This window comes from Cnephaeus nilssonii (genome assembly GCF_951640355.1).
Source record: "Cnephaeus nilssonii genome assembly, chromosome: 14".
Lineage (NCBI taxonomy): Eukaryota > Metazoa > Chordata > Mammalia > Chiroptera > Vespertilionidae > Cnephaeus > Cnephaeus nilssonii.
This window is the reverse complement of record NC_137085.1, coordinates 6,862,422-6,885,675: the sequence shown is the minus strand read 5'-3', so window position 1 is coordinate 6,885,675 and position 23,254 is coordinate 6,862,422. Positions and strand designations below refer to the sequence as shown.

General features: G+C 51.1%; 1 protein-coding gene across 4 annotated transcripts in view; it reads left to right on the top strand.

Annotated features, from left to right (window-relative positions):
* Positions 1-23,254, top strand: part of MVB12B (multivesicular body subunit 12B) — a 140,117-nt gene that overhangs the window by 58,977 nt on the left and 57,886 nt on the right. For 3 of the 4 annotated variants that reach the window (XM_079790248.1, XM_079790251.1, XM_079790250.1), the window contains 2 exons: positions 19,617-19,711; positions 20,619-21,939. In XM_079790248.1, coding sequence (XP_079646374.1) covers positions 19,617-19,711; positions 20,619-20,824 — 301 coding nt within the window. In that variant the 3' untranslated portion in view covers positions 20,825-21,939. Of the gene's footprint in view, positions 1-19,616; positions 19,712-20,618; positions 21,940-23,254 lie in introns of those variants that run through there. The other variant, XM_079790249.1, reaches the window with a different exon arrangement.

Sequence of the window (23,254 nt, the reverse complement as noted above, 5' to 3'; positions counted from 1 at the left end):
GAGATCAGGGAGGTTAAAGGCCTTTCCCGGGTCACACAGCTGAGGTCAGAGGTGGGCCTGAAGCCAGGCCACGAGCTCCCTTTGGATACACACCGTCCCTGCGCCCTGATGCTTACGGCCGCCGGGTCGTCCCTGGTTGTGAATCACTTCATCAGGGGCTGTGGTTGGTGCAGCCACCCCACTGCACGTCCCCAGGCTCCTGCCCAGCAACTGGGAGATGGGACTCCCCGGCGGGGGCGGGGAGCTCATCCGCTCCCTGGGCCTCTGGTCAGAAGCACCGAAGCTGTCTGCCTTCCCACCTTTAGGGAGATGAGCAAACGCCGGCTGGGGTCCAGTCCCCTTGAGTTTTAGACGGTAAACAGGCACAGGGTCCCGCGTTGGGTCCTCGGGCCCTTGGATGGCTCCAAAGTCCTTGATGAAGCGAGGTTACAGCATTGGATTTATTTGGTGATCAGCACAGTGGTGTGAAGAGGCCCACAGAGGAAGGTTATCTGAGTCTCAAACACTCTCTCACAGAGCTGCGGCTGCCTCTATAGCAGGATCAGACTTAGTGGTGGTGTCACAGACTGTTGAAGGCGTGATTTCACCAGAACGCAGTTTGTATTGTTAGACAGGAATGATGAGCTCAGGCTGAGCAATACGCTTTTTATATCAATGTTTAATGTGGCTTCTTGGGAGGCCAGAGCTTCTGTTTAATGAAGAAGGGACTGTTCGTCCATGCAGCGCCCCCTGGCGCTGGCCTTCTCGGGCCCTCACACCTCCAGTTCTGACCAGGCACTTGCTGCCTGCGAGTGTTCTCTGTAATGTCTGTGACTCTGCCAGGGATTTTCCTTGGTGGATCTGGTGGGTACGTGTCCTCTCGTCCTGAGAACGGCTGCACACGTGGAATGGTTTTCTCCGTGCGCGGGAGCGCCGTGCAGCGGGGCTGAGCGCTGGGGGTGGAGAAAGGCCTGCCTCAGGTTATGAAAACAGTTCTCCGTGTGTCAGGACACATCTGTCAGTTCACTTCAGGGTCGGTTTTGTGAGCCAGGGCATTTAGAGGCGCACATTTTGCCTTTTATCAGCGTGGAGGCTGACAGTCTATTTGCAGGTAGCTAGTCTGTGGAATATTTCACCTGGTCTCTCCGTGTGAATTTAGCTGCCAAACAAAGTAAAAATGGGTGTTAAACAAGCAATATTTCCTGGGACTTTACTAACTCCCCCCACCCCTTACCGTTCTATTTCAAGACAGGGTTTCAGTTATTAATTTGGCTATTTAACGCAATCCTTTGCTTGCAGTAACTTTTCTAAGGCCCTTCAGATTGATTTGGGCTGGGCTTCCGCCGGAGGGGAGGGTGGCATTGAACTTGAGCAGCAGGTGTCTCATTTCCAGTTGAATAATAATATTAATTATTATTTTGAGAATAAGCACAGTTATCATCATTATTATTTCAGCTACAGTTTTTTGAGCGTCTTGTGTCAGGCATCATGGAAACATTTGTGTGTGTTGGTTAATCTTTATCTCCAGGCTGTGAGCTGACTCTTAGGTCCTCCTCTTATCAAGCGAGGAGACTGACGCTTGCAGAGACGGTCACTGACTGACCAAGGGCAGAGCGTCAGGATTAGAGAAGGCAGGGTCGGAACCCAGCTCCCACCACTGCACCTCCCCGCCTTCCAGGGGGCTCGAGGCTCCCTGGATTTGGGACTCTCTGCCTCAGAGTGCGCTGCACCCCGTGGGCACCGCCAGGCACCAAACGTGGCTATGGACTGTTCCAGACCGTGGCCAACATTCCCCTCCATTCGTCATTGTTTCACTTTGCTCAACAAATTGTCTTCCCCGATGTGGGGAGTGGGCAAGGAGGCGGAGAACGTTGCCGGAGGTTCTTTGTTATGGCCTGGTGCCGTGGTCGGCAAACTGTGGCTCGCGAGCCACATGCGGCTCATTGGCCCCTTGAGTGTGGCTCTTCCACAAAATACCACGGCCTGGGCGAGTCTATTTTGAAGAAGTGGCGTTAGAAGAAGTTTAAGTTTAAAAAATTTGGCTCTCAAAAGAAATTTCAATCGTCGTACTGTTGCTATTTGGCTCTGTTGACTAGTGAGTTTGCCGACCACTGGCCTGGTGTGTTCTGTTGGATGTTCACCGCTGCCCCGCGCTCTCACGCTCGCGGCCTTTTATGAATCTGAGTTTGGCAGCCTCGCTCCCCTTGGAGTTTGGAAAGGGGATATTTTAGAAGGCTGGAAGAAGATGAAAAGCCAGCTGTGTCCATATGTTCCTTGTTTTTAAAAGTAGGGTCAGTGAGGTTTAGAGACTCTTTAAATATTTCGGTTTATAAGATTAGACGCGATCATCTGGAATGGCCGTGCGGTGCCCGCGGCCCCAGACGGGGCTTGTTTCTGCGTTTCTTTTATATGGGAGGTAGGTGTCTGGGCATTGCAGGGTTCGGTGTAATAAAACTGAAACGCAGCGCATAAATGCCAGGATTCGGAGCTGCTGCAGCTATGAAGCTCAGCCCCCCCCCCCCGCCCCTTTATTTTAAGTAATCAGTGACTTGAAAAATAGCAGATTGGTACAAGGATGGTAATTTAAGGAACTGAAAACTCCAAGCTTCAAAGGAGTACAGTCCTTGGCATTTTTCTAAGGAAGCATTTTCTTCACTCAGTCAGATTTCCCGGGTTGAGATTAGACATCATTCTGAAATGTGAATGGTTCAAATTCAACATTTTTAGTTAAGACAGGGCAATCGTTTGCCCCCATTTTTTCCTGAATTATGAGTGGGAAATGATATGGTTGTTTTTCTTGATCCCAAGATCCTTATAGAAGCCCAGGATGAGAGCGACTGTCTGGCTCAACCCTGAGACTCCGGGGGGGGGGGGGGGGGGGGAACCTGGGCCGAGGCCTGATGCCCACATAGCGGGCATAGCGGGGCCAGGCCCGGCCTCCGTCACTGTGCACCTGGCACTTTCCCTCTCCACCGTGAGGTGCGACCGAAGTGATGTCACTGCCCGTGGTCACCGCATGCGCGACCTGCTGGAGCCAGCACCTTGGGGAGGGTGGCTGTGGTCACACCCTTGGCCTTGACTGTCTCCCACGTGGAGGAAGCGGAACTCTGTGCCCGCTGGCGTTCTGTCAGGTTCTGTTCACTCTTCATACCTCTTCCATTCTAAATTTCAGATGTAATTTGTCAGTTTAGAGGAGGGAGTCATTAATAACCATTATTTAGAACTGTCGAGTCTTCCTCTCTGTGTGTGAGTGTCTGAGTTAAGCATCCAAAAAATGGGCCTTGTTGGTGGCAAACGGGGCTCCACGGGGACAGAGCCGGCCGCCCCGCCCCCACCGGCCTTTCTCGAGTGCCCGTTGCTCCAGGTCTGTCTTTAATCACCGAGGGGCAGCGACCGAGGGGCTAAAGCACGTCCTCCTGGAATTCATTAGTGTTATTACCAAGGACCGTGCTGTAAATTGTTGATTTTTTTTAACTGCTTGGAAAAAATTTCTCCTTAACTGTTTCATTTTAGTGTGCTTAAAGAAAGAAAAGATTTTTCTTGTCAAACATTTGAGACAGAATTGTTCAGAAACCCTGACTTCAGTGTCCACCGGGCGTGGGCTCTGAGCCGTTGTCCGAAATGAAGCCGGTGTCCTGTCATCACCCTCAGACTGGGGGGCTGCGGGCGGGAGAACCCCCCAAACCGTCCGACGGTGGCTAAGAAAAAGAATCGGCATCCAGTGTATATGGTAATGCACGTTGTTATTCTTTAACATTAAAATTCCACTAAAGCACTAATAATTACTGTTAATATCTTTCCGTGGAAACTTACGGCAAAGGAGCAATAGTGGAAACAGTATTTAAGGGAGAGCTGCCGGCATGATAAGAATGCAAATAAGTGTTATTAGCCTAATGATTTTGTCGTCGCCATGGTTGTGCGCGGCAGTGTTGTGAATATGTCATCCGGCACCCGTGAATTTGGAAAGTGTGTCAAAACACAACTTCAATTAGTTTGCTCTAATTATGGCTCTGGAGAGTTTGTAACTACATCACTCCTCATTAAAAGAGATTTTCTTCTATGGATTAATGCAACATACAAAGGAAAGTTTCAAAGTTCCCGACGCCATTTGCTCCCGCAAGGAGCGGGGCTGACGGATGCGGGGTGCCCCCTGCCAGCCTGGCCGGGGTGGCGGGGGCCGAGCCCGGGGCCGCGTGGGCCACCCTTCCCTCTGTCCCGCGCTCAGCTTCCTGCTGAAAGTGGCATCGCAAATGGAGCCTCCGCAGTTCCCAAAAGAGGGTAATGGAACCCATCGCGAGCTTGTAAGAGAAAGTTGCTGATCTGAAGCTATTGGGACGACCCTCACTGTTAGCTTCTCAGTGGGGCTGGGGATCTTCAGACCTACCATTGCCAAGGGCAGCGTGCAGTCCGCCGTGGTCCTGTCCTGGGGCCCTGGAGGAGGCTGCGAGGGGAAGTGTGTTATTCCTGGTCATGCACAATCACTCGGTGTCTATGCAGTGTCAATAACAGTTTCCATATAGTGAAAAAGAGGACTTTAAGGAAATGTTCTCTTGTCTAAACTGATATGCAGTGATAAATGCTATTGCCAAGCGGTTACCATTTGGAGAAAAGAAAAATAAAGTCACATTTTCGTGTCCTGTTACTAACGTTCCCCTCCCCGTGGACACCAGGTGTTCCCACGGTGCCCGCCTCTGAGGGTGTGGACGGCGTCTGTGCCAAGGCGGCTGTACCTGGCGCCGCTGTCTCGCCTCACCCCACAGCATCCTGTGACTCCGCTGCATGGGGAGCTCAGGGGTGCACTTGTAATCCAAGCGTTAACTTTTAGGGTGCTGGTGGAGGAGGTTTTGGTTGCCCCTCATCCAATTTATTTGTGCAATGCGAATATCCAAAACACAGCGTGGAGCACGTTTTCGCTGACGTTAGTGCTCTCTGTCGTTATTTTTGGTGAGCACAAAGGGTGCGTGTGAGGAGTGACCTGCCACCTGTACCACACCGTCACTGTTCCCTGGGGCGTTTCCCACTCCTCGGAGCCTCCGTTTCCTCTTCTGTAAAATGGGGGTGAGAACACCTTCTTTGCAGGATTGTTGTGAGAACTAAGTGGGGGCACATATGGAAGTGCCACGCCAGGCGCACAGTGGGCGCTCGCGCATACGCTTTCTGCCCGGAGTTCCTTCCGGAGCTGAGTCTGGGCAGGAGCAGCCCCGCCCTCAGGCCCTGCTGGTGCCACCTTTTGGCTCCTCTCTGCCCCGCAGCAGCGTCTGTCCGTCCGTCCGTCACCAGCACTCTGAGTGTCCCAGGTCAGCCTGGGGGCGCAGGCCTCCCCTGCAGAGCGGGGACAGGGTCTGTGCTCACGGTGAGCAGCTGGTAAGGGGTTAAGATAGTAATTGTGTAAGTCTTCCAGGCTTTCTCTCAGTTCTGTGATAATTTGATGAAGAACTTCACCCTAATTAAATATTCAAATTAGGAATAAGTGTCAATATGGCTTCCCATTGCCTGGAATGATGATTTATTGTATTCAAAACTCTAGTGGCTCACTGTAATCTAACCCGAACCGGTGCTCTTGATTATTTCTGCACCACACTTGCCATGTCTGTGTTTTAAGATTTAAACTAGTAATTGATTTGCCATATGCTGTCGAGCTGCACATACTTTAAAGCTCTGCGTGGAGGAACTCGGGGAGTTGGGAGCTGTGATTTCCTCCGTCTTCCAGGGGCAGCCTTCCTGCCTGGCCCGTGCGGAGCGGTTTGTTTGGGGTGCGTGTGTGTCTGTTGCCCATGAGGAAAACTCATTATACAGTCAGGTTGGCAGTTTGAAGTTATATTGACCCTGGCAAACGGGCTGCTCAAATGGAAGGTGAGCAAGTCTGCGTTTGTACTTCCTTCGTGCTGGCGCCGCCTCGCAGAGGAGCATGGCACAGTGGGACACGCGTGAGCCCAAGTCCCGCGCGGCCTGTCTCCTGAGCTGCGTGACCGTGGGCACGTTTCTGAACCTCTCTGAACCTCCTTTCCCCCGGTCTGCAGATAAAGCTTACCTGGCTGGGTTGGGAGATTTGAGGTTGAGTGTGAAGCATGAGGAATAGTGCAGGTGCCCAGTGAGTGGTCACTGTCGTAGTCCCAGGTGGCTTCAGGGGCAGAGCCTTCACCCTCCCCCCCCCCCACCCACCCTCCCGGTCCTGTAGAGAGCCACTCCCGACCTTCCGAGTCAGAAGTCCTCTCTAGTTGCTCACTCCGAAGCCTCCATGCCGTCTTACTTTGTGGCGTCGCTTGGGTCTGTCGTGACCCTGGCGTTACTGTTTGTCTCAGGGTTTCTCCCACCCTGTGTTCTCGCCTCCCGGCAGGTGGGAGCCCGGCTACCGTGTCCCTGGACGCTTCACAGGGCCTCGTGCCGTGTGTGTGCATGTGTGTGTGTGTGTGTGTGTGTGTGCGTGTGTGTGTGGTCGGTGCTCATAGAGGCGTGGTCTCCTTTTGTTTTAAATTAAAGCATATAACCTGCAGTCCTTTATTTGTGTATCTTCTGACATTTAGAGCTTTTCACTTCTTAATTTAGCAGTTTATATATGTTTCCATTTAATTTCCTAAAGGGGGAAAGCTATGGGTCTCATTTGGTGTTTTGTTTTTGTTTTCTTTTTTTTTAATTTTGTTGTTTTTTTATTTTTGTTTTCATGTTTATTCTTTTAGAGAAGTTTTAGGTTTACATCAAAATTGAGAGGAAGGTACAGAGATTTTGCATATGCCTCCAACCCCATTATCAACATCACTCACCAGATGGTACTTTTTTTCACTCAAGGATGAACCTGCATTGACATGTCATAATCACCCAAAGCCCATAGTTTACCTCAGGGCTCAGTCTTGATGCTGCACAGTCTGTGGGTTTGGACAAATGTGTAACGACATGTGACCACCATTACAGCATCATACAGACTATGTTCACGGCCCTAAAAACCCTCTGTGTGCTGCCTGCTCATCATCGCCCTCAACCCCCCTGGCAACCACTGATCTTTTCACTGTCTCCATTGTTTTGCCTTTTCCAGAATGTCATATAGTTGGAATCATACAGCGAGGAGCCTTTTCAGCTGGCTTCTCCCTCTCAGTAATACACACTTATCATTTGGTTTTTAAACATCTCAGTGCCGAACACAGTGCTGGGCGTGTAGTAGGGGCACGGCATCTAATGAGAGCCGCCTGCGTGCCTGTCGGCACCGGGGCCGCTCTCCCCCGGAAGGGCATGGTTTCACGGGTGTATTTGGAAGTAAGTTTCAGGTCTGGGCAGAGAACTTTATTGGTCACTCTCTCTCATCATTGATGTTTCTCTCTCCCTCTCCCTACCTCTCTTAAATCAATAAAAAATATATATTTTAAAAAATCATAGCATTTCTGTTTTAGTGGAACCAACTTATAAGAAAAAATTTGCAAGATTTTCTCGCATCTCTGGGTCTTCAGAGACCTGAATGCTAACTCGGAATCTCAGTGTGGAAGCCAGGGGACCCGGAGCAGGGATCCTGGCTGTGAGGTCTTTGAGGGGGTGCTGGTCAGGCCCTTTTGGCGGAAAATGATTCGTTTTAATTACCTTCCAGGGTGATCCGGTACCTGAGCATATGGTCCTTAAGAAATAAGCTCCCTGAACTGTCAGCGAGTGTGGGCAGCGGGCAGGGACCTGGGCTGACACCGCTGACCAGCCTCGGAGAGCGGCTGCCGGAAAGGTGCTTATTAAAATGCCAGCAGGTGTGGCCGAGGCCCCTTCCTGCCGCTCCCGCACCCTGCCTGTGCCAGGTGTTTTATAAGAGCCTTTTTCTTCATTAAATGGCATTCATTAAGCACGTCCTTACACCTGGCACAGAAGCTGCGCGTCACAGATGACTTCTTCCCAGCGGTGTTTGCAGGAATAAAGTGGAATTTCATTTAGCCATTTGCTCTGTTCTCTCTCCTCCTGACCACCTTAACTCAATTAGTGTGGCTTTTGCATGTTCCTCCCCCAACCCCATTCTGTGACTTTCCTCTGCACATTGCCGCTGGTCCTCGCCCACCAGCAGACGTGTAGCTAGAAAACAAGATGTGGCTTTAGCAGCAAGAGCTGGGTGCTGTCCTGTACAAGCCCGCCTAACGCTCCCAACAACTTTGAGAAGAACTCTCCTCCTACTTTTGCCATCTCCTTTTTTCCCCGATAAATAGAGAAAATAAGTTCTCATTGGGAAAAAATTAAAAAGAGCACATAAGAGAATGTGGAATTCACACTCCCGTCTCAGAGACTTCTGCTGGTCACACGGCGAGCACCGTTCCTGATCACAGCCCTGCCTCCAGCACGGGCCATCCCAGCCGAGGTGGCAAAGCCTTCCCGTCCTTTATGCCGTGGCATATATATGTATGTGTAACCACAGAAAAACATTGTGTGTGTGGTATTTACATACTCTATGTCATTCTGCAACTTGGTGGGTTTCTCCCCCTTTGTTGACCTAACGGCTGTTCTTTGGGACTTGGCCATGTTGAAATAAAAACGTCTGGCTCATTCTTTCTTCTTGTTCTGTCCTAGATTAGTGTTACATGAAATTTCACCAATTCATGCTCTTCATAAAGGCTGCCCCAGGATGCACTTCCTGCCTCTTCTGCTCAGATCACCCTCCCCACACGGTCTGCGCCCCGATCCCTCTCTCAGAGCCATGGCATAAGCACCCTGCGTCAGTCCCACCCAGAACACCTGTAAACATCATTTTATGGCTGCCGAATATTCTGAGTCAGACATAATGTTATTTCCGGTATTTGAGTAGAGCATCATAATTCAGAACTGAACCTTGTTCCTTTCCCCATCAGGGTTCACATCCAGCTGTGCACCTCAGGCAGGCTGCTGAACCTCTCTGAGACCATCTGTCAGGGACTTCTCGGTGCCTTGGGGGAGGAGCCGGGTGGGGATTGCCCATGCGGTGAGGGTGCCCCTGCCACAGTGCCAGCCGGGTTGTTTTATCGTTATTTCCTCAGGCTGGATTCCCACCGGGAAAGAGTCAATGCCCGTCCTTCGCTCTCATCTCCTCCCTAATGCTGGTGGTCTTGATCTGGCATCTAGAAGGGTTCAGGAAACCTGGAGAAGGGACTGTGCGTAAATTAATAAAGAGTCCAGAGACGAAACATAATTTTGAAAGGCATTTGGGGCGGGGAGAGGAGCTTGGCTGAAGAAAACCAAGTTCTCCTTGTCTCAGGACCCCTTGCTTTTTATTAACAGAATTTGTCCTAAGGCGAGGTGGAGATATACACATCAAAGGGTAGGGTTAGGTACAGAATCCATTGTCAGACTGGGGAATTACCTCCGGCTATTCAGGTATTTGGCCAGGAGGAGGCAATAACATGTAGGTTAAGATGCCCTGAGCTGTCTGGCAGCAAACAATCATCCTTTTCAGGTTTGGGGAAATGCCTTTCAGCCATTCCCAGCAGGCGATAACATATGTGACTCAGCCCTTGTTGAGTCCCCAAGTTCCAGCAACCTTTCGATGAAATCTTGCAATTATGACATGCTGGAACTGGCTTCTGGCACCTCCCCATTCTGAAGTCTTAATTCTGAATCACCCGGAGCCTGTTAAACGTATTCCTGTCAGAGAAAGGGCCGTGAATGGTCTTTCTGTGTTGACTTCACATGTGAAGGACAGCTTGGAGGAGTAGAAGCTTCCTGACTCTCGACTTCCTTTCTCGTCCACATTCTGAGGCTCCACCATCCTCAGCTAGTTTGAGGGATCATCTCCCCGTGGCTCTCTCTTCTCTCCCTTTTCTGCAATACTATTCTGCAATACTGGACCCTATTGGCTTCTTTACTTAGGGTGTGTTTTTCCATTTCTTTAGCTCAGGAAAGTATTTACTAAAGTATACTCAATGTACGACAAGCCGCACGTGCTTAAAGTGTAATTTGGTGCTCTCTCCCTTCTGGGAGCATGTCCACACCACAGCTTTCCATCCCTCCTTTCCTTCCCCCAGAGGCCTGCATCTCCTAAGCTCTTGCAACTAGCGAGCAGTGGACAGCAGCAGCTCGTCCCGGGCTAACCCCCTGACCCTGTCCCCAAGACCCCCTTTTCTCCAACTTCTTAGCCAAAGCAGCCCAGCCTAGGCTCATTTCCCCACCTGGCTCCTCTCCTGTTGCTTCTACTATCCTAGGCCCTTTCTTGTTTCACTGTCTCCAGCTTCAATGAACGTCCTCTAAAAATCACCTGGACTGGTCTTGTGTGGGAGGTGAGAACAGCACCAGATGTTAGACCAGTGGGGTCAGACCAGACCCGGGTTCAGCAACCTCGGTACTTGAGTTCTGGCTAGGAAAGAATTCAGAACCAAGACTCAAACGATCAGAGAACACTTGTTTATAAAATCACAGAGGCGATTCGTAGAAGAAATGGGCTGAGGAAGCACGTCTTAGAGGCAAAGCAAGGGCCCTTGGGGCTTGGGAGTGAGGCAGGTGATGCACCTGGTGGGGGGCAGGGAGGAGGGGAGGAGGAGGGAAAGGCACAGAGCACTCTGAGTCCTCAGGGTTTTAAGGGTGGAGATTTGGGGGAGGTTCCAGGGAAGATCTTAATAGAATATTCAGCAACTTCCCAGGTGTGTGCTTCAGGGTCTAGGTCTCCACTGATTGATTGGTCAGCACCAGGGCAGGGGGTCATTATGCAATGCAGCTGGTCCTGAGGTCAGCCTTGTCTGGGTTTGCTGGGCCTGGAGCTGAAATACACCTGAGGCCTAGATGCTATCTCTATCGAGGAAAGGTCAAGGGCCCAGACTGCATGGCCAGTGATACGCTGGAGGAGGAAAGGGAAAAAAGAAGTATAACTTGATGAGCTTGTCTAGTTTGTGCTTTTTTGTGTCCTACTTAAGAAGTCTTTGCCAAACCTGAGGTCACAAGGGTTATCTCTCGTGTTTCTTCTAGAAGAGTTCATGCTATTCTTGTTAAATCAAGATGCATTTAAACAGAGTATCAAGCCCTAGGCCTCCTGGACGTAATCATTTATTCCTTCCCTTTCCTCTATACTAGAATAGCCCCATGAATCTCTTGGGTCATTTTTTATATGTGTGTGGGTATATGGTGTGAGATAAACATCAAGGTTCTTTGTTGTTGTTTTTTTAACGTGGTTATCCAGTTGTTCCAGCATCATTTATTGAAAAGATTACCCTTTCCCCATTGAGTGGTCTTGGCACCTTTGTTGAAATTCAATTGATCACATATGTGTGGCTCTGTTTGGACGCTCCGTTCTGTTCCATTGATCTGTGTGTCTATCTTTATGCCAACGCCACCCTGTCTTGATTACTGTAACTTTACACTAAGTCTTGAAATCAGGATTGATTTAGTCATGAGTCACTTCACTGATTTTGTTTGGAATGTTGGAAGCCTATCAGGTTCTATATTTAGTTGTTTTATTTTTAATTCAGCAAGCTTTAAACTTTTTAAATTGTTACTTCTCTTAATTGTTCTGATTTCTTTCTAACACCTAGAGTATTTATGTTGGGTTTTTTTTCTCCATATCTATCATGGTTTTCTTATCATTGTCATTTCTCAGCTCTTTCTCTGCATTCTGAAAAATCGTGGCGGGCTTATCCTACTATGTTACTAATTCAAATTTTTGAAATTTTATTTCTGCACTATTTCTAATGCAGATCATTTTTTCTACACACAACAGTAAGTTGTTTTCCCAGAGGAAATGTTCTTTTCATCTTGTCATGTGACACTTTTTACAAAATATATTTTTATTGCTTTCAGAGAGGAATGGAGAGGTAGAGAGAGAAACATCAGTGATGAGAGAGAATCATTGACCGGCTGTCTTCTGCATGTCCCCAACTGGGGACCGAGCCCGCAACCCAGGCATGTGCCCTTTACCGGAATCAAACCTGGGACCCTTCAGTACACAGGCTGACACCCTATCCACTGAGCCAAACTGGCTAGGGCTCATGTGACACTTCTTAGATGCCTTCACGATGATGTATTTCCAGACTGGGTTCTGGCCAAAAGGCGGGCTGTGCAATTCTTCCTCTGCTCCCTCGTCTCACTTGGGGGCTCATTATTGGTAGATGATCTTCTGAATCTTCGTTATCTTTCTCTGTTCTCATTAATGTTGTTCTTGGTTTTTGTTTTGTTTTGGTTTTTGGTTAATCCTCACCTGAGGATTTTTTTTTTTTCATTGATTTTAGAGAGAGTGGAAGGGAGGAAGGGGGAGAGAGAGGGAGAGAGACACACACATCGATGTGAGAGAGACACATAGATTAGTTGCCTCCCATGGGGCCTGGGATTGAACCTGCAACCCAGGTACATGTCCTTGGCTGGGGAATCGAACCCATGACCCTTCCGTGCTTGGGGCCAATGCTCTAACCATTGAGCACACTGGCCAGGGCTCTCATTAGTTTTTGTAGAACCTGGGTGACAGGCTGGCCCTACAAATCACAGAGACCTGGTTTCTTTTTAGGGCATGTAGCATTTTATCCTCCTAATTTGAACTTCTTTCATTTCAACTATTGATCCTTCATACCATTGAAAGTGAATAAACAAATGTAATTCTTCGTTGCTTGGGGAGATACGCTGTTTAAACGTCTTGTCTTGCTTATTTTGTCTCATAAACACAAGTTGTGCTCTCTGATGGGTCCATCACTGCCACTAAGAAAAGGGATCCCCTGGCTGTTTGGGGACTCGGAGGTGACTGTGTACGAGGAACAGCAGGATCCAGGGTGAGCACCACATCCGACTCCTCCTCACTGGCTGTGATTTTCCAGTCAAACTGTGTTTAAACAGAAGTACCAAACCCTGGGCTCTGGGCGTATTGATTTCACCCCTTAGCTCTCCTCTTCTCTAGAATAGGCCAGGAGTCTCTCGGGTCCGTTTACATTGTTATTCCTGCTCTGCCTTTCGCCCTTGCACAGGTTCAGGCAAATGAACAGTCGGGCAAAGCAAAACCCTCACGTGTCTCGGGCTTCACAACCCGGCCTTGGCAGAGTTACATTCAACACATTGTCCTACAACAGTCAACAGTGGCTTTCAAACTCTTGGTGCAGGAATTTTATTGTCTTTCAAATTGAGGATTCCAAGGAATTTGTGTTCGTGGGGGTTATGTTTATCCACATTTACCTTATTAGAAGTTAAAACTGAAATTTACTTCAGAACAATGACACCACCATGTCACGTAGCTTCTGGAACATTCTGTCCGATGTGAGAGGATGAGAGTGAAAGGCAAGTGACGTCTTAGTATTCTCGTGAAAAGAGCTGTGGCCTTCTGGGCTCTGAGTCTGGGGAGCCCTCAGGGGTCGGTGGGGCACCCACTGAAAGCTCCTGCCCCAGAGGAGCTTTATACATCAGTCAACCCCCGAAACAACGGGAACTGTAATGTCACGTCTCAGAGTCTGTTTTGGCTGCCTGTGTGTGTGTGTGTGTGTGTGTGTGTGTGTGTGTGTGCGCGCGCGCGTGTGCGTAGGGAGTGGGAGATAGCAGTGACATCTGTCTCTAACTGTGAGTGGCCTCCTCACTGCCCTCTGACAGTGAGAGAACAGAGGCGTCGCCGGTGCCCGGGCAGATCCGTCTTCCTTATATGTGGCCACTGGGTCCGGAAGATTAATGGTCACATTTTAAAAATTCACACAGACCTGGAATCAGCACTAGAAAATACAGATTTAAATTAACAAGGAAAAAGCAGAATCCCATCAAAGGAAATAAATCGTGCTGGCAACTATTGTCACATAATAAAATGTATTCTGGAACTGAAGGGCTTTCATATGGAGCTGTCTGCAGCTTCGTGGCCACGTTAATTGAATAAGGTGCCTGACGGGGGAGGCAGGGAATGAATTTCCCTCAGCATCTGCTCAGCCGGAGCCCCTGGCAGCAGCGTGTGGGATGCTGCCCTGTTTGTTACGGGACAGCCCGTCCCTCCCGCAGAGAGCTGGTAGCTCAGCAGGGGCAGCTCCCTGGGTGGGGGACAGAAGGAAGCTCAGTAAAGTGCCCGAGCATTTGGGGGTGCTCTAGTTAGAAGTCTCCAGTTACCGAGTGGATTTTAGAATATTAATTCCTCATTTGAGTCAAGTGGCAGAAATCGTTGGCCTCTGATGGCCTGCCCCTGCCTCCCCAGACCTGCGGGGAGGCCCAGAGGTCTTCGTCTCGGGGCGCCACCCCAGGTAGAGCCGGCTTCCTGACAGCTTCTTCCGTCTGTTCAGTAAATAGAATTATTCCCACCTTAAGAGGTTGCTGGGAGGATTAGGCAAGGTGATATGTGTGAAGGAACCTAGCCCCGTGCCTGGCAGGTGGTTCCCCACCAGACACAGGGACGGGACTGTCATTTGGCTGAGACTCAGCCGACTGCAGAGCTGTCCCTGTCCCTGTCCCTGTCCCTGTCCCTGTCCCTGTCAGGCTAATCTGACTCGCAGAGCCCGGGCCACTTCTCCTTCGCAGGTGACTTCCATTCAGTTTAACCGCAGGTGACCGGTCCCTCGGCCCAATCTGTTCCTCCTCCTTCGCAGGAGGCCTTGGTTTGCCTTCTTCCCCACCTCCCCTCCTTTCTGGGTCCAGGAAAGCAGAAGCAGACATGCAGAAGCAGCTGTTGCAGCTAGGAACTCTCCTCCCCAGTGCTGCGGGCCGAGGCCTGAGCACTCTGCTCTCTGAAAGCTGCCCACCCCCACACTGCGGCATCAGCCGCCATAGCTGGAGTTTCCGGCAGCTTGATTTCAATTCAGCCATTACCTATTGAGCAATTACTCTATAAAAGATAGAGATAGAGAGAGCGAGAGCGAGGGAGATGTGAGAGAGGCACATCGATTGATTGCCTCCCACACACCCCACTGGGGCCAGGGATCGAACTGCAACCCAGGTATGTGCCCTTGACTGGAAATCGAACCCATGACCCTTCATGCATTGGGCTGATGCTCTAACCACTTACTAGTACCCACACCGCCAGGGCTTGAATTACCTTATAATTTTACATTTACCGCATCACCAGCCATTGTCTGTTATATGAGATCAGAAACCTTTCCCCCCCTGTAAGTTCCTGGCCGCTGCCACCACTGACTTCTTGTTACATCATACCTGTTTTCCTCCCTAGCAAAGAGGAGTGGGGTGCACGCTATAATGGATCTCCCAGAGATTCCTTGAATCTCCTAGTAACTAGGGAACACACACATGCAGAAATGAAATAATAGAGCTAATAGCACTTCATGTCCAAGAAGGGCCCAAGGATTTTCATGGAGTAGGTTCAACACTGGATTTGGTTGAAAAATATTCAGTAATCTAGGGCAGAAATTGCCCTAGAAAATGGGGTACAAAAGTGATGAGATTTGGCCCTGCCCTTGAGGAGGTCACAGTCATATTAGGGAGATAGGCTTATATCAAATGGTTAAAGTATATTGGGGTATCTGGAGTGAGAGAGGTCATTCAGGCATCCAGTCCAGCCTGGAATAAGCCCAGGGACGGCCCTACCAAAGAGTGGGTGCTTAGATGGGGTCTTGAAGGATGAATAGGAGTTTGGAGAGTACATAAGGAATGGAGATTCTAGGAAAAGGGATCAGCGTGAATAAAGAATCAGGCTAAGGCATGAAAAAAACAAAAACATGGCATCGTCACAGATTCATAAGACCTCCCTTCTTCCTGTCAGAGGGTGACACAGGCTGGCGAGCTGGGCAGGTGTGTGAAAACGGCTAAAACCGGGTGTGGGTGCGGGTTTGGTAGCCCAGGGCAGGTGTGTGGAGTGAGAAGGGAGCTAAACCAGAGCCCTTGGAAACAGCAGCCTTGGAAAGGTCAGAGGAGGAGCCAGAAAGGACCATCTGCAAGGAAGAAAGAGAACCAGGCCGGGGGTGGGGGCCGGGAGAGGCAGTGAAGGTCAGACCACGTTGGGTCCAGGGCAGCGAAGGAGCAAGTCCCCTGTGCCATAGAATGATCCCAAAACTTTTTGCGCAGAGGATGGCAGCAGGCCATTTTGGCAGGAACTGTTGAGGGTCTGTAAACTGTAGGTGCTGAATAATTGCTTGCAGTTGCATGGTAATCTCCATCGTAATTTGCTGCTCCATTTCCACCACTCAGGGCATCGCAGGTTTCTGCCTCACTTTCCCACAGGCAGGCAATCTTTTAAAATTGCAAATTGGATCTTGTCACATCTCTGCTTAAAAATCCTTCTGGATACCATCAGAACTCCAGCAGGGCCCTGAGAGCCCCCAGCCCCGGTAGCTGCCGCTCTGCACAGGTGTTCGTTCTGTCCTTAGTTAGATCAGGTGTGTCTTTTGGGGGCTTTCAAGGCTCAGAAACCTCCGGGCGTGGCAGCCCTGAAGCGCATCTCTTCCCTGGCACTCCCCTCATTGGTGCAGTGGGTGCAGCAACGGCACCCGCCCGGCCAGCCTCACGGTGTGCAGCCGGGGCCGTCCCACGGCGCCCGTGCTCAGAAGGGCCCCACGCTTGCTTCATGCCCTGCTGTCACCATGTTGAAATTCTTAATGATGTTTGAACCAGAGCCCCAATTTCCATCTTGCCCCGAGCCCCGCACGTCGCAGAGCTGGCCCCGTGTCTGCCTCGGAGGGCGGTGTGAGGAGCCTGAGAGAACTTGGGAGACCCGCACACCCCAGGGCCCGGCGTGTGGCGGGCCCTCTCTGCAGGGTCACCTGTCATCATTTTAGCTCTGCTCAACCACAACCGCAGTCAATAATTCATCCTCGTGTTTGCTCAGCTCCATTGACTAAGTGCTGTGGTCAGAGGCATTGATCAACTGCTTAAACCCTCTGCAGCTGCTCCTCACCTCCGGCTTCCCAAACCCGGCCAGGCTTAGTCACTGCGGAGCTCGTTAAGCAGAGATGCCTGTGGCCTGCACCCCAGGCCCCCTGAACCGGCTCTCAGGGTCTGGGCTGTGAATCTGTATCGTTAGCAAGTTCCCGGGTGACTCAAATGCCTTGTCCGTGCCGTGATGGGCAGAACAGAGTTGGGAACCTTCGTCTTCGGGCAGAGAACCCACTCCTCTTTCCTCTCTGGCCCTGGCCTGAGAAGGTGTCACAAGAAGCTCTGGCCCTTTATCCGAGTGGGTCGTTCCTTCCTCTCGGGCTCACTCAGCACCCAGTTGGTGTTCTCCTCCGAGCGTGTCATTTGAAGGTGTTTGTTCCTGCACCTCTGTCCCCTGCGGCCTGAGGGCTCCTCAGGGCCACCTGCACCCTCAGGTAGCATCACGCACGTTCACTACCCACCGCGGAGCGCCCCGTGGCCACACGTCCGGTGGTTACGCTGCTGCCCCCCCCCCCCTGCAGCCCCGAGCGCACCCTGGGTGCTCAGGGAAGCCCCTCTGTTGGGTCAGCTGGGCTGGTCGGCGGCACTGCCTTAGTGCTCACTCCACAACCGGCAAACACAGCAAGCATGTCAAACTCACGGCCCGCGGGCCGTGTGCCTCATTCATTTGGCCCGTGTTAGCCTTTGAGTTTGACATGCGAGCTTTACAGCCTCGGCGCCCAGGTCTTCCTGGGAGGCTCCTGCTCACTCCTGGTCCGTGGGAACAGGCCTCCCCAGAGAACCCTACCTCCCAGGAGTCCTTGTGTACCAGTCGTTCTAGGACCGTGGTCGGCAAACTGCGGCTCGCGAGCCACATGCGGCTCTTTGGCCCCTTGAGTGTGGCTCTTCCACAAAATACCACGGCCTGGGCGAGTCTATTTTGAAGAAGTGGCTTTAGAAGAAGTTTAAGTTTAAAAAATTTGGCTCTCAAAAGAAATTTCAATCGTTGTACTGTTGATATTTGGCTCTGTTGACTAATGAGTTTGCCGACCACTGATCTAGGACATCCCCCACGTGTTATGTGAAAAAGGCAGCGTGTGAAACGTAAAGCTTTCTTACGTAGTAGATGCTTCCTGCCTTTTGGAAAGGACTGAGTGTGGCCGAAGCTCGGGTACTGAGCTATTTCAAACCAACCCCCTCCAACCTCCATCATACCAAGAAGAGGGTCATACCAAGAAGAGGGTCATACCAAGAAGAGGGTCATACCAAGAAGAGGGAGTTTGCTGTCCCCTCAGACCTAGGGGGTTTTAAATGTTTCTCCTGTCATTTTCCTCCTGCTTTTCTGCATTTGCTAAGGGCAGCTGGCAACCACACCAAATGGGTTATTTGCTTTGATTGGATACTCGTAGCTTTTTAAAAAATTTTTGATTTTTATTTCTTTATTGATTAAGGTGTTACATATGCGTCCTTATTCCCCCATTACCCCCCATCTCCCCACTCATGCCCTCACCCCCCTTGTTGTCTGTGTCCATTGGTTAGGCTTATATGCATGCATACAAGTCCTTTGGTTGATCTCTCCCCCTTACCTCACCCTCCCCTACCTTCCCTCTAAGGTTTGGTGGTCTGATCGATGTTTCTCTGTCTTTGGATCTGTTTTTGTTCATCAGTTTCTGTTGTTCATTATATTCCATAAATGAGTGCGATTCATGTAATATTTACCTTTCTCTGACTGGCTTATTTCACTTAGCATAATGCTCTCCAGTTCCATCCATGCTCTTGCAAATGGTAAGAACTCCTTTTTTACCGTAGAGTAGTATTCCATTGTGTAGATGTACCACAGTTTTTTAATCCACTCATCTGCTGATGGGCACTTAGGCTGTTTCCAAATCTTAGCTATGGTGAATTGTGCTGCTATGAACATAGGGGTGCATATATCCTTTCTGATTGGTGTTTCTAGTTTCTTGGGATATATTCCTAGAAGTGGGGTCACTGGGTCAAATGGGAGTTCCATTTTTAGTTTTTTGGGGAAACTCCATACCGTTCTCCACAGAGGCTGCACCAGTCTGCATTCCCACCAGCAGTGCACGAGGGTTCCTTTTTCTCTGCATCCTCGCTAACACTTGTCGTTTGTTGATTTATGATAGCCATTCTGACCAGTGTGAGATGGTACTGCATTGTCATTTTGATTTGCATCTCTTGGATGATTAGTGACTTGGAGCATGTTTTCATATGCCTCTTGGCCTTCCTTCTGTCTTCTTTTGAAAAAGTATCTATTTAGGTCCATTGCCCATTTTTTGATTGGGTTGTTGATCTTCCTTTTGTTAAGTTGTATGAGTTTCCTTGGATACTCGTAGCTTTAATGGCCAACACCTATGCCACAAAAGACTTGCTGTTCAATCGAGGGTGCTTTCCTGAGCACCTACTGTGTGCTCCCACCGGAGGGGACACACAGACAAGCAATTCAGAGGAGCAGGCCATTCCCATCCTCCGTGGTCCTTAGCTTCCTGGATTCACCTGGTAACCATGCCCAACACCTTATTCACAGAGCGCTTCCTGAGCTGCTGTCCTAGCTGCCCTGCAGGGCCGGTGTGGAAGCCGAGGGATGGAACATGGGACCAGGACACAGAACAGCCGAGGCTCATGTCCAAAGCCGGAGGGTTCTGGGCCCGGGGGTGTATTTTACCTGGTGGGCAGAGACCTGGACTGAGCCGCCCACCTCCTTGAAGCACCCTGGGCGTGCCGTGGCTGGGAAACCCTTTCTTTCTCTCGGATGCCCTTCCTGCTGGAAAGGTGGCTGCTGACGCCTGGAAACTTCTGAATTCCTTGGGAACTCGGGCTGGTGGAGGAGGCCTGCTCGCCAGGAGCGCCTACTCTGCGCCGTGCTGCTGGGGGCTGCCGATGGCGACGGTGCGTTCTGCGCCTCGGGAACGCTTCCTGCACCCTTAACCTCCCGTTTCTCTGTCTCTTCCCAGGCACATCTCCCTAACGCTGCCTGCCACCTTCCGGGGCAGGAACAGCACCCGGGCTGACTATGAGTACCAGCACTCCAACCTGTACGCCATCTCAGGTACGTGGGGCCCCGCTAACGGCAGCTGCCGGCTGTCCCGCGCCTCCTCCCTCCGTGTTTCCAGGCTCCTGGGGGCGTCCGTCTTGCCTCCTCTCCCCTGCAAGGGGCCTGTTCCCAGCAGCGACCAGGCCTCCCTTTCCTTCTGTCACCGCAGCACTCAGAGGAGGGCCGGATACGCAGCATGTTTTGAAACTAATGATGAAAAACAATGTGTGTGTTTCACAAGCTTGAAGGGAGGTTTCCAGAGAATAGTCACCACATTGTTCACCTGCCAGGTCCAGGGCAGGTTTCCCATGGGGCCCTGGGGGGTGGGGGGTGGGGCGCGGAGAGGAGGGGGGGCGCGCAGAGCTGGGGCCTGGTCCCTCCCGCCCGCATCCAGCGCTGTCCGCCTCTCATCTCTCACAGCCAGGTCTGTGGCCACAGGGTATACGGGCGGCCTCCCCCTCACCCCCACATATGAGTCTGTGATTTCTGAACTCGGCCTTGAAATTGATAGTGTTACCTTGGCAGGAACTTCATCAGTCCTGGCTTTCCTTTCCCCTTCACCAGGGAGGGCAACTCACAGCCTTATTACAGAATTGAGATTCATTAGGTGCCTGGCGGGCGGGTGACTTGCTAAGAGCCTCGGAAACCCACCAGCTCCCCTCGATTATACTGGGCCTCCCGTCAGGGTGTCTGTCTGAGGGGGAAGTGGCAAATCAGTGCCACTTCCCAGCGCACGCCCTTAATGGTGAGTGGCATTTTGAACACGGGAACATGGCATTCACTCATGTACCATAATGAATCGGTTATTTAAAAGGTAATCTTTTCTCTAAAAATTCAACTTGGATTACTAAATAGACGCAATAGAACAATGGTGTAATTCGTGTCAGTATTCGTTTTTCTTGTTATGATCACTCCCTAATAGGTTTGGAAGTAAAAGCAAAAGCCAGTTGTTCCATTTCTGGGTGGCACACCTGCTGGGAGAGGCGAGGACAGGGGTGTCCCCGAGCCCACGGCCTGGCTGCACGCCCGGAGCCAGGCGCCCAGAGGGTGGGGGACGTGTCTGAGAACAGCATCTCCAGGGAGAGCTGCGCAGAGTCGACAAGGAGCACAACCAGTGTGGAAAGATGACCTGTTTTGTAGAAGAGCGAACCGTGTCCCCAGGGGCCTCGTGGCAGAGCAGCTCTGGAATCCAGCGGAGCTCGCTCGGGAGGCACATGCGGAGGCTCAGCCAGAGCCGAGGACTGCTCCCTCCAGCCCGCAGATCTTCCAGCAGCGTGTCCGCTGCCCCCCTCGCCCGGGTTCTCTGATGGCTTTCCCAGCTGTTGGCGTTCCTGCGGAAAAGGGCCCACAGAGCGAATTCTCCCCGGTCTGGCAGGAGCGCCTGTGTGCCTCGGACCGCCGCTTCATCGCCGCGGCTTTGATGAGGTGTTGTCTGGGTTCATTTCAGCTGTTGGCTTAGCAACACCGAGGTAACAGCCTCAAGACACAGGGGAAGCCATTCAGCAACTTCCTGTTACATTTATGTCAATGGCAGGCAGTTGGGTTTTATCTTCCAAGCAGAGGTAGTTGAGGCTGCAGCCCAGAGCAGCAGGCAGCTCGGGCCTCGGCGGCTGCAGGCACCAAATCGCTCTGCCAGGGTCCAGGAATGCTTTGTTGTGATGCTGCCAGAAATACCCCGCAGGACCCGCTGGCTCCAGAAGCCTGCAAGCTCAGCACCGGGCAGCCCTGGTGCAGCTGGGAAGCCTGCCCGCCGACCCCGGCAGCCTGCCTGCGGCGTTCTGGCTGGAAGGGGCAGAGACCACCCTCCCCCATACGAGCAGGATTTGGCACCGAGTGGCACGTCTCAGTTTGGTACCGTGAAGTTAAGGTTTCAGTGGTTTATTCCGAAAACAGTCAAGGCAGAGCGTGCCCTAGGCCTTAGCCCTTGCCCGTTGCCTGATGCCAGGGTAGCTGGAGCTCTGCACATGCTCCCGGCCGGCTCCGGGGCCTGAGCCTTTGGTGCAGAATCCTGGTGGGCTGGTTCGTGCCTGAGAATGCTTGATTAGTTTGCAGTCCTTCCTAAGATAAGTACATTTCCAAACAGTGTAAGTAGAATTTGCAAAAGCAGCCCACATCTAATTTGTATGTATGGTTATTGAAGTAATATTTACTTTGAGATGTTTTCCCAAGGGCATGCCTGAATCGCACTAAGCCATCTATCCATGCCACCTGCAAAAGGAAGACGCTGCTCAGAGGAGCGCTGTCCCAGCACCAGAGGTGCTCCTGAAATGTTTAGGGGAAGGAGGGAGGGGGGGAGGAAGGGGGGAGGCCTTAGCCAGTGTCTACCTTGCCCGGGAATGCCCTCTGTGACCTCTGGGGCAGATGATCATCCTGAATTGCCCCTCAAGCACCTGCAGGCTCGGGCCACCACCTCCCGTGAGCTTATTCCGTGTCTGCGAGGTCCTCTGTGTTCGGCAGGGCTCTGCCGCTCTGTGTGCATACCCGTCAGCCTTTGGGGTCCTGTGCGTTGTCTGCCCAAACGTGTCAGCTGTTCTGCGTGGTCCAGCCGGAGGGTTTCTCTCGCGCTCAGAGGTGGTGAGGAGCTTCGGCTCCTGCTGAAATCCTGAGAAGCTCGGCCCCGCTCGGCCACCGTGTGCCCTGATCAGAATGGCGTGAAGATGCCATCAGTCCTCACGCTGCCTCTTCTGGGAACTTCTCCTGGAATGTCAGTGTGCAGAAATGTTATCCATCCATGGGCGCTGCTGCTTTTAGAAAATCAAGCCCCCAAAGGGGTGTGGGGTGGACTCTTCGTGGCTGTTAGTTTTCTTTTTAAGAATATCTTATCTCTCCTGAAACGTCTTCTATTTTAGTCCCAAACGATAGCATTCTACCTATTCTTTCTTGGAATTTTTTTAGATGCTTAGATGTCTGAACATTTATTCATATCTATTTCATTTGTTCCAGAAAGATTTAAGGTAGCTCCAAATACATGTAACAAAATAAAAATGGGAGTGAAAAAATAAGAGTGAACGAAACCTGGGCCAGGAACGTAGGGTGCAGCTGCGGGTGAAGGGGAGTCTGGATTCGGTGCTGGGCCAGGGCAGCTTCCGTACGGAGAGCAAGAAACAAGCTGGCTGTCCTTTTACTGAACCCTTCCCCCTCAGGAGGCCCCTAAGGGGCAATGAATAGCAAAACAACTGTTTTTCAGTGAGTTTAAAAGGTCCACCTGAGCCTGGCCGGTGTGGCTCAGTGGTTGAACATTGACCTATGAACCAGAATGTTGTGGTTCAGTTCCCAGTCAGGGCACATGCCCAGGTTTCTGGCTTGATCCCCAGTGGGGGGCATGCAGGAGGCAGCCAATCAATGATCCTCTCTCATCATTGATGTTTCTATCTCTCCTTCATCATTCCTCTCTGAAATCAATAAAAATATATAATATTTTTAAAAAATGATCCACCTGAATGATCATGTAGGGGGATCCGCTCAGGTGAACCCAGAAATGTTTGAGAGTTTAGTAAGATGTTTCCTTGTGCTGAGCATCACATACCTTGGGGACTCGAGACCTCGGGGGCCCTCAGG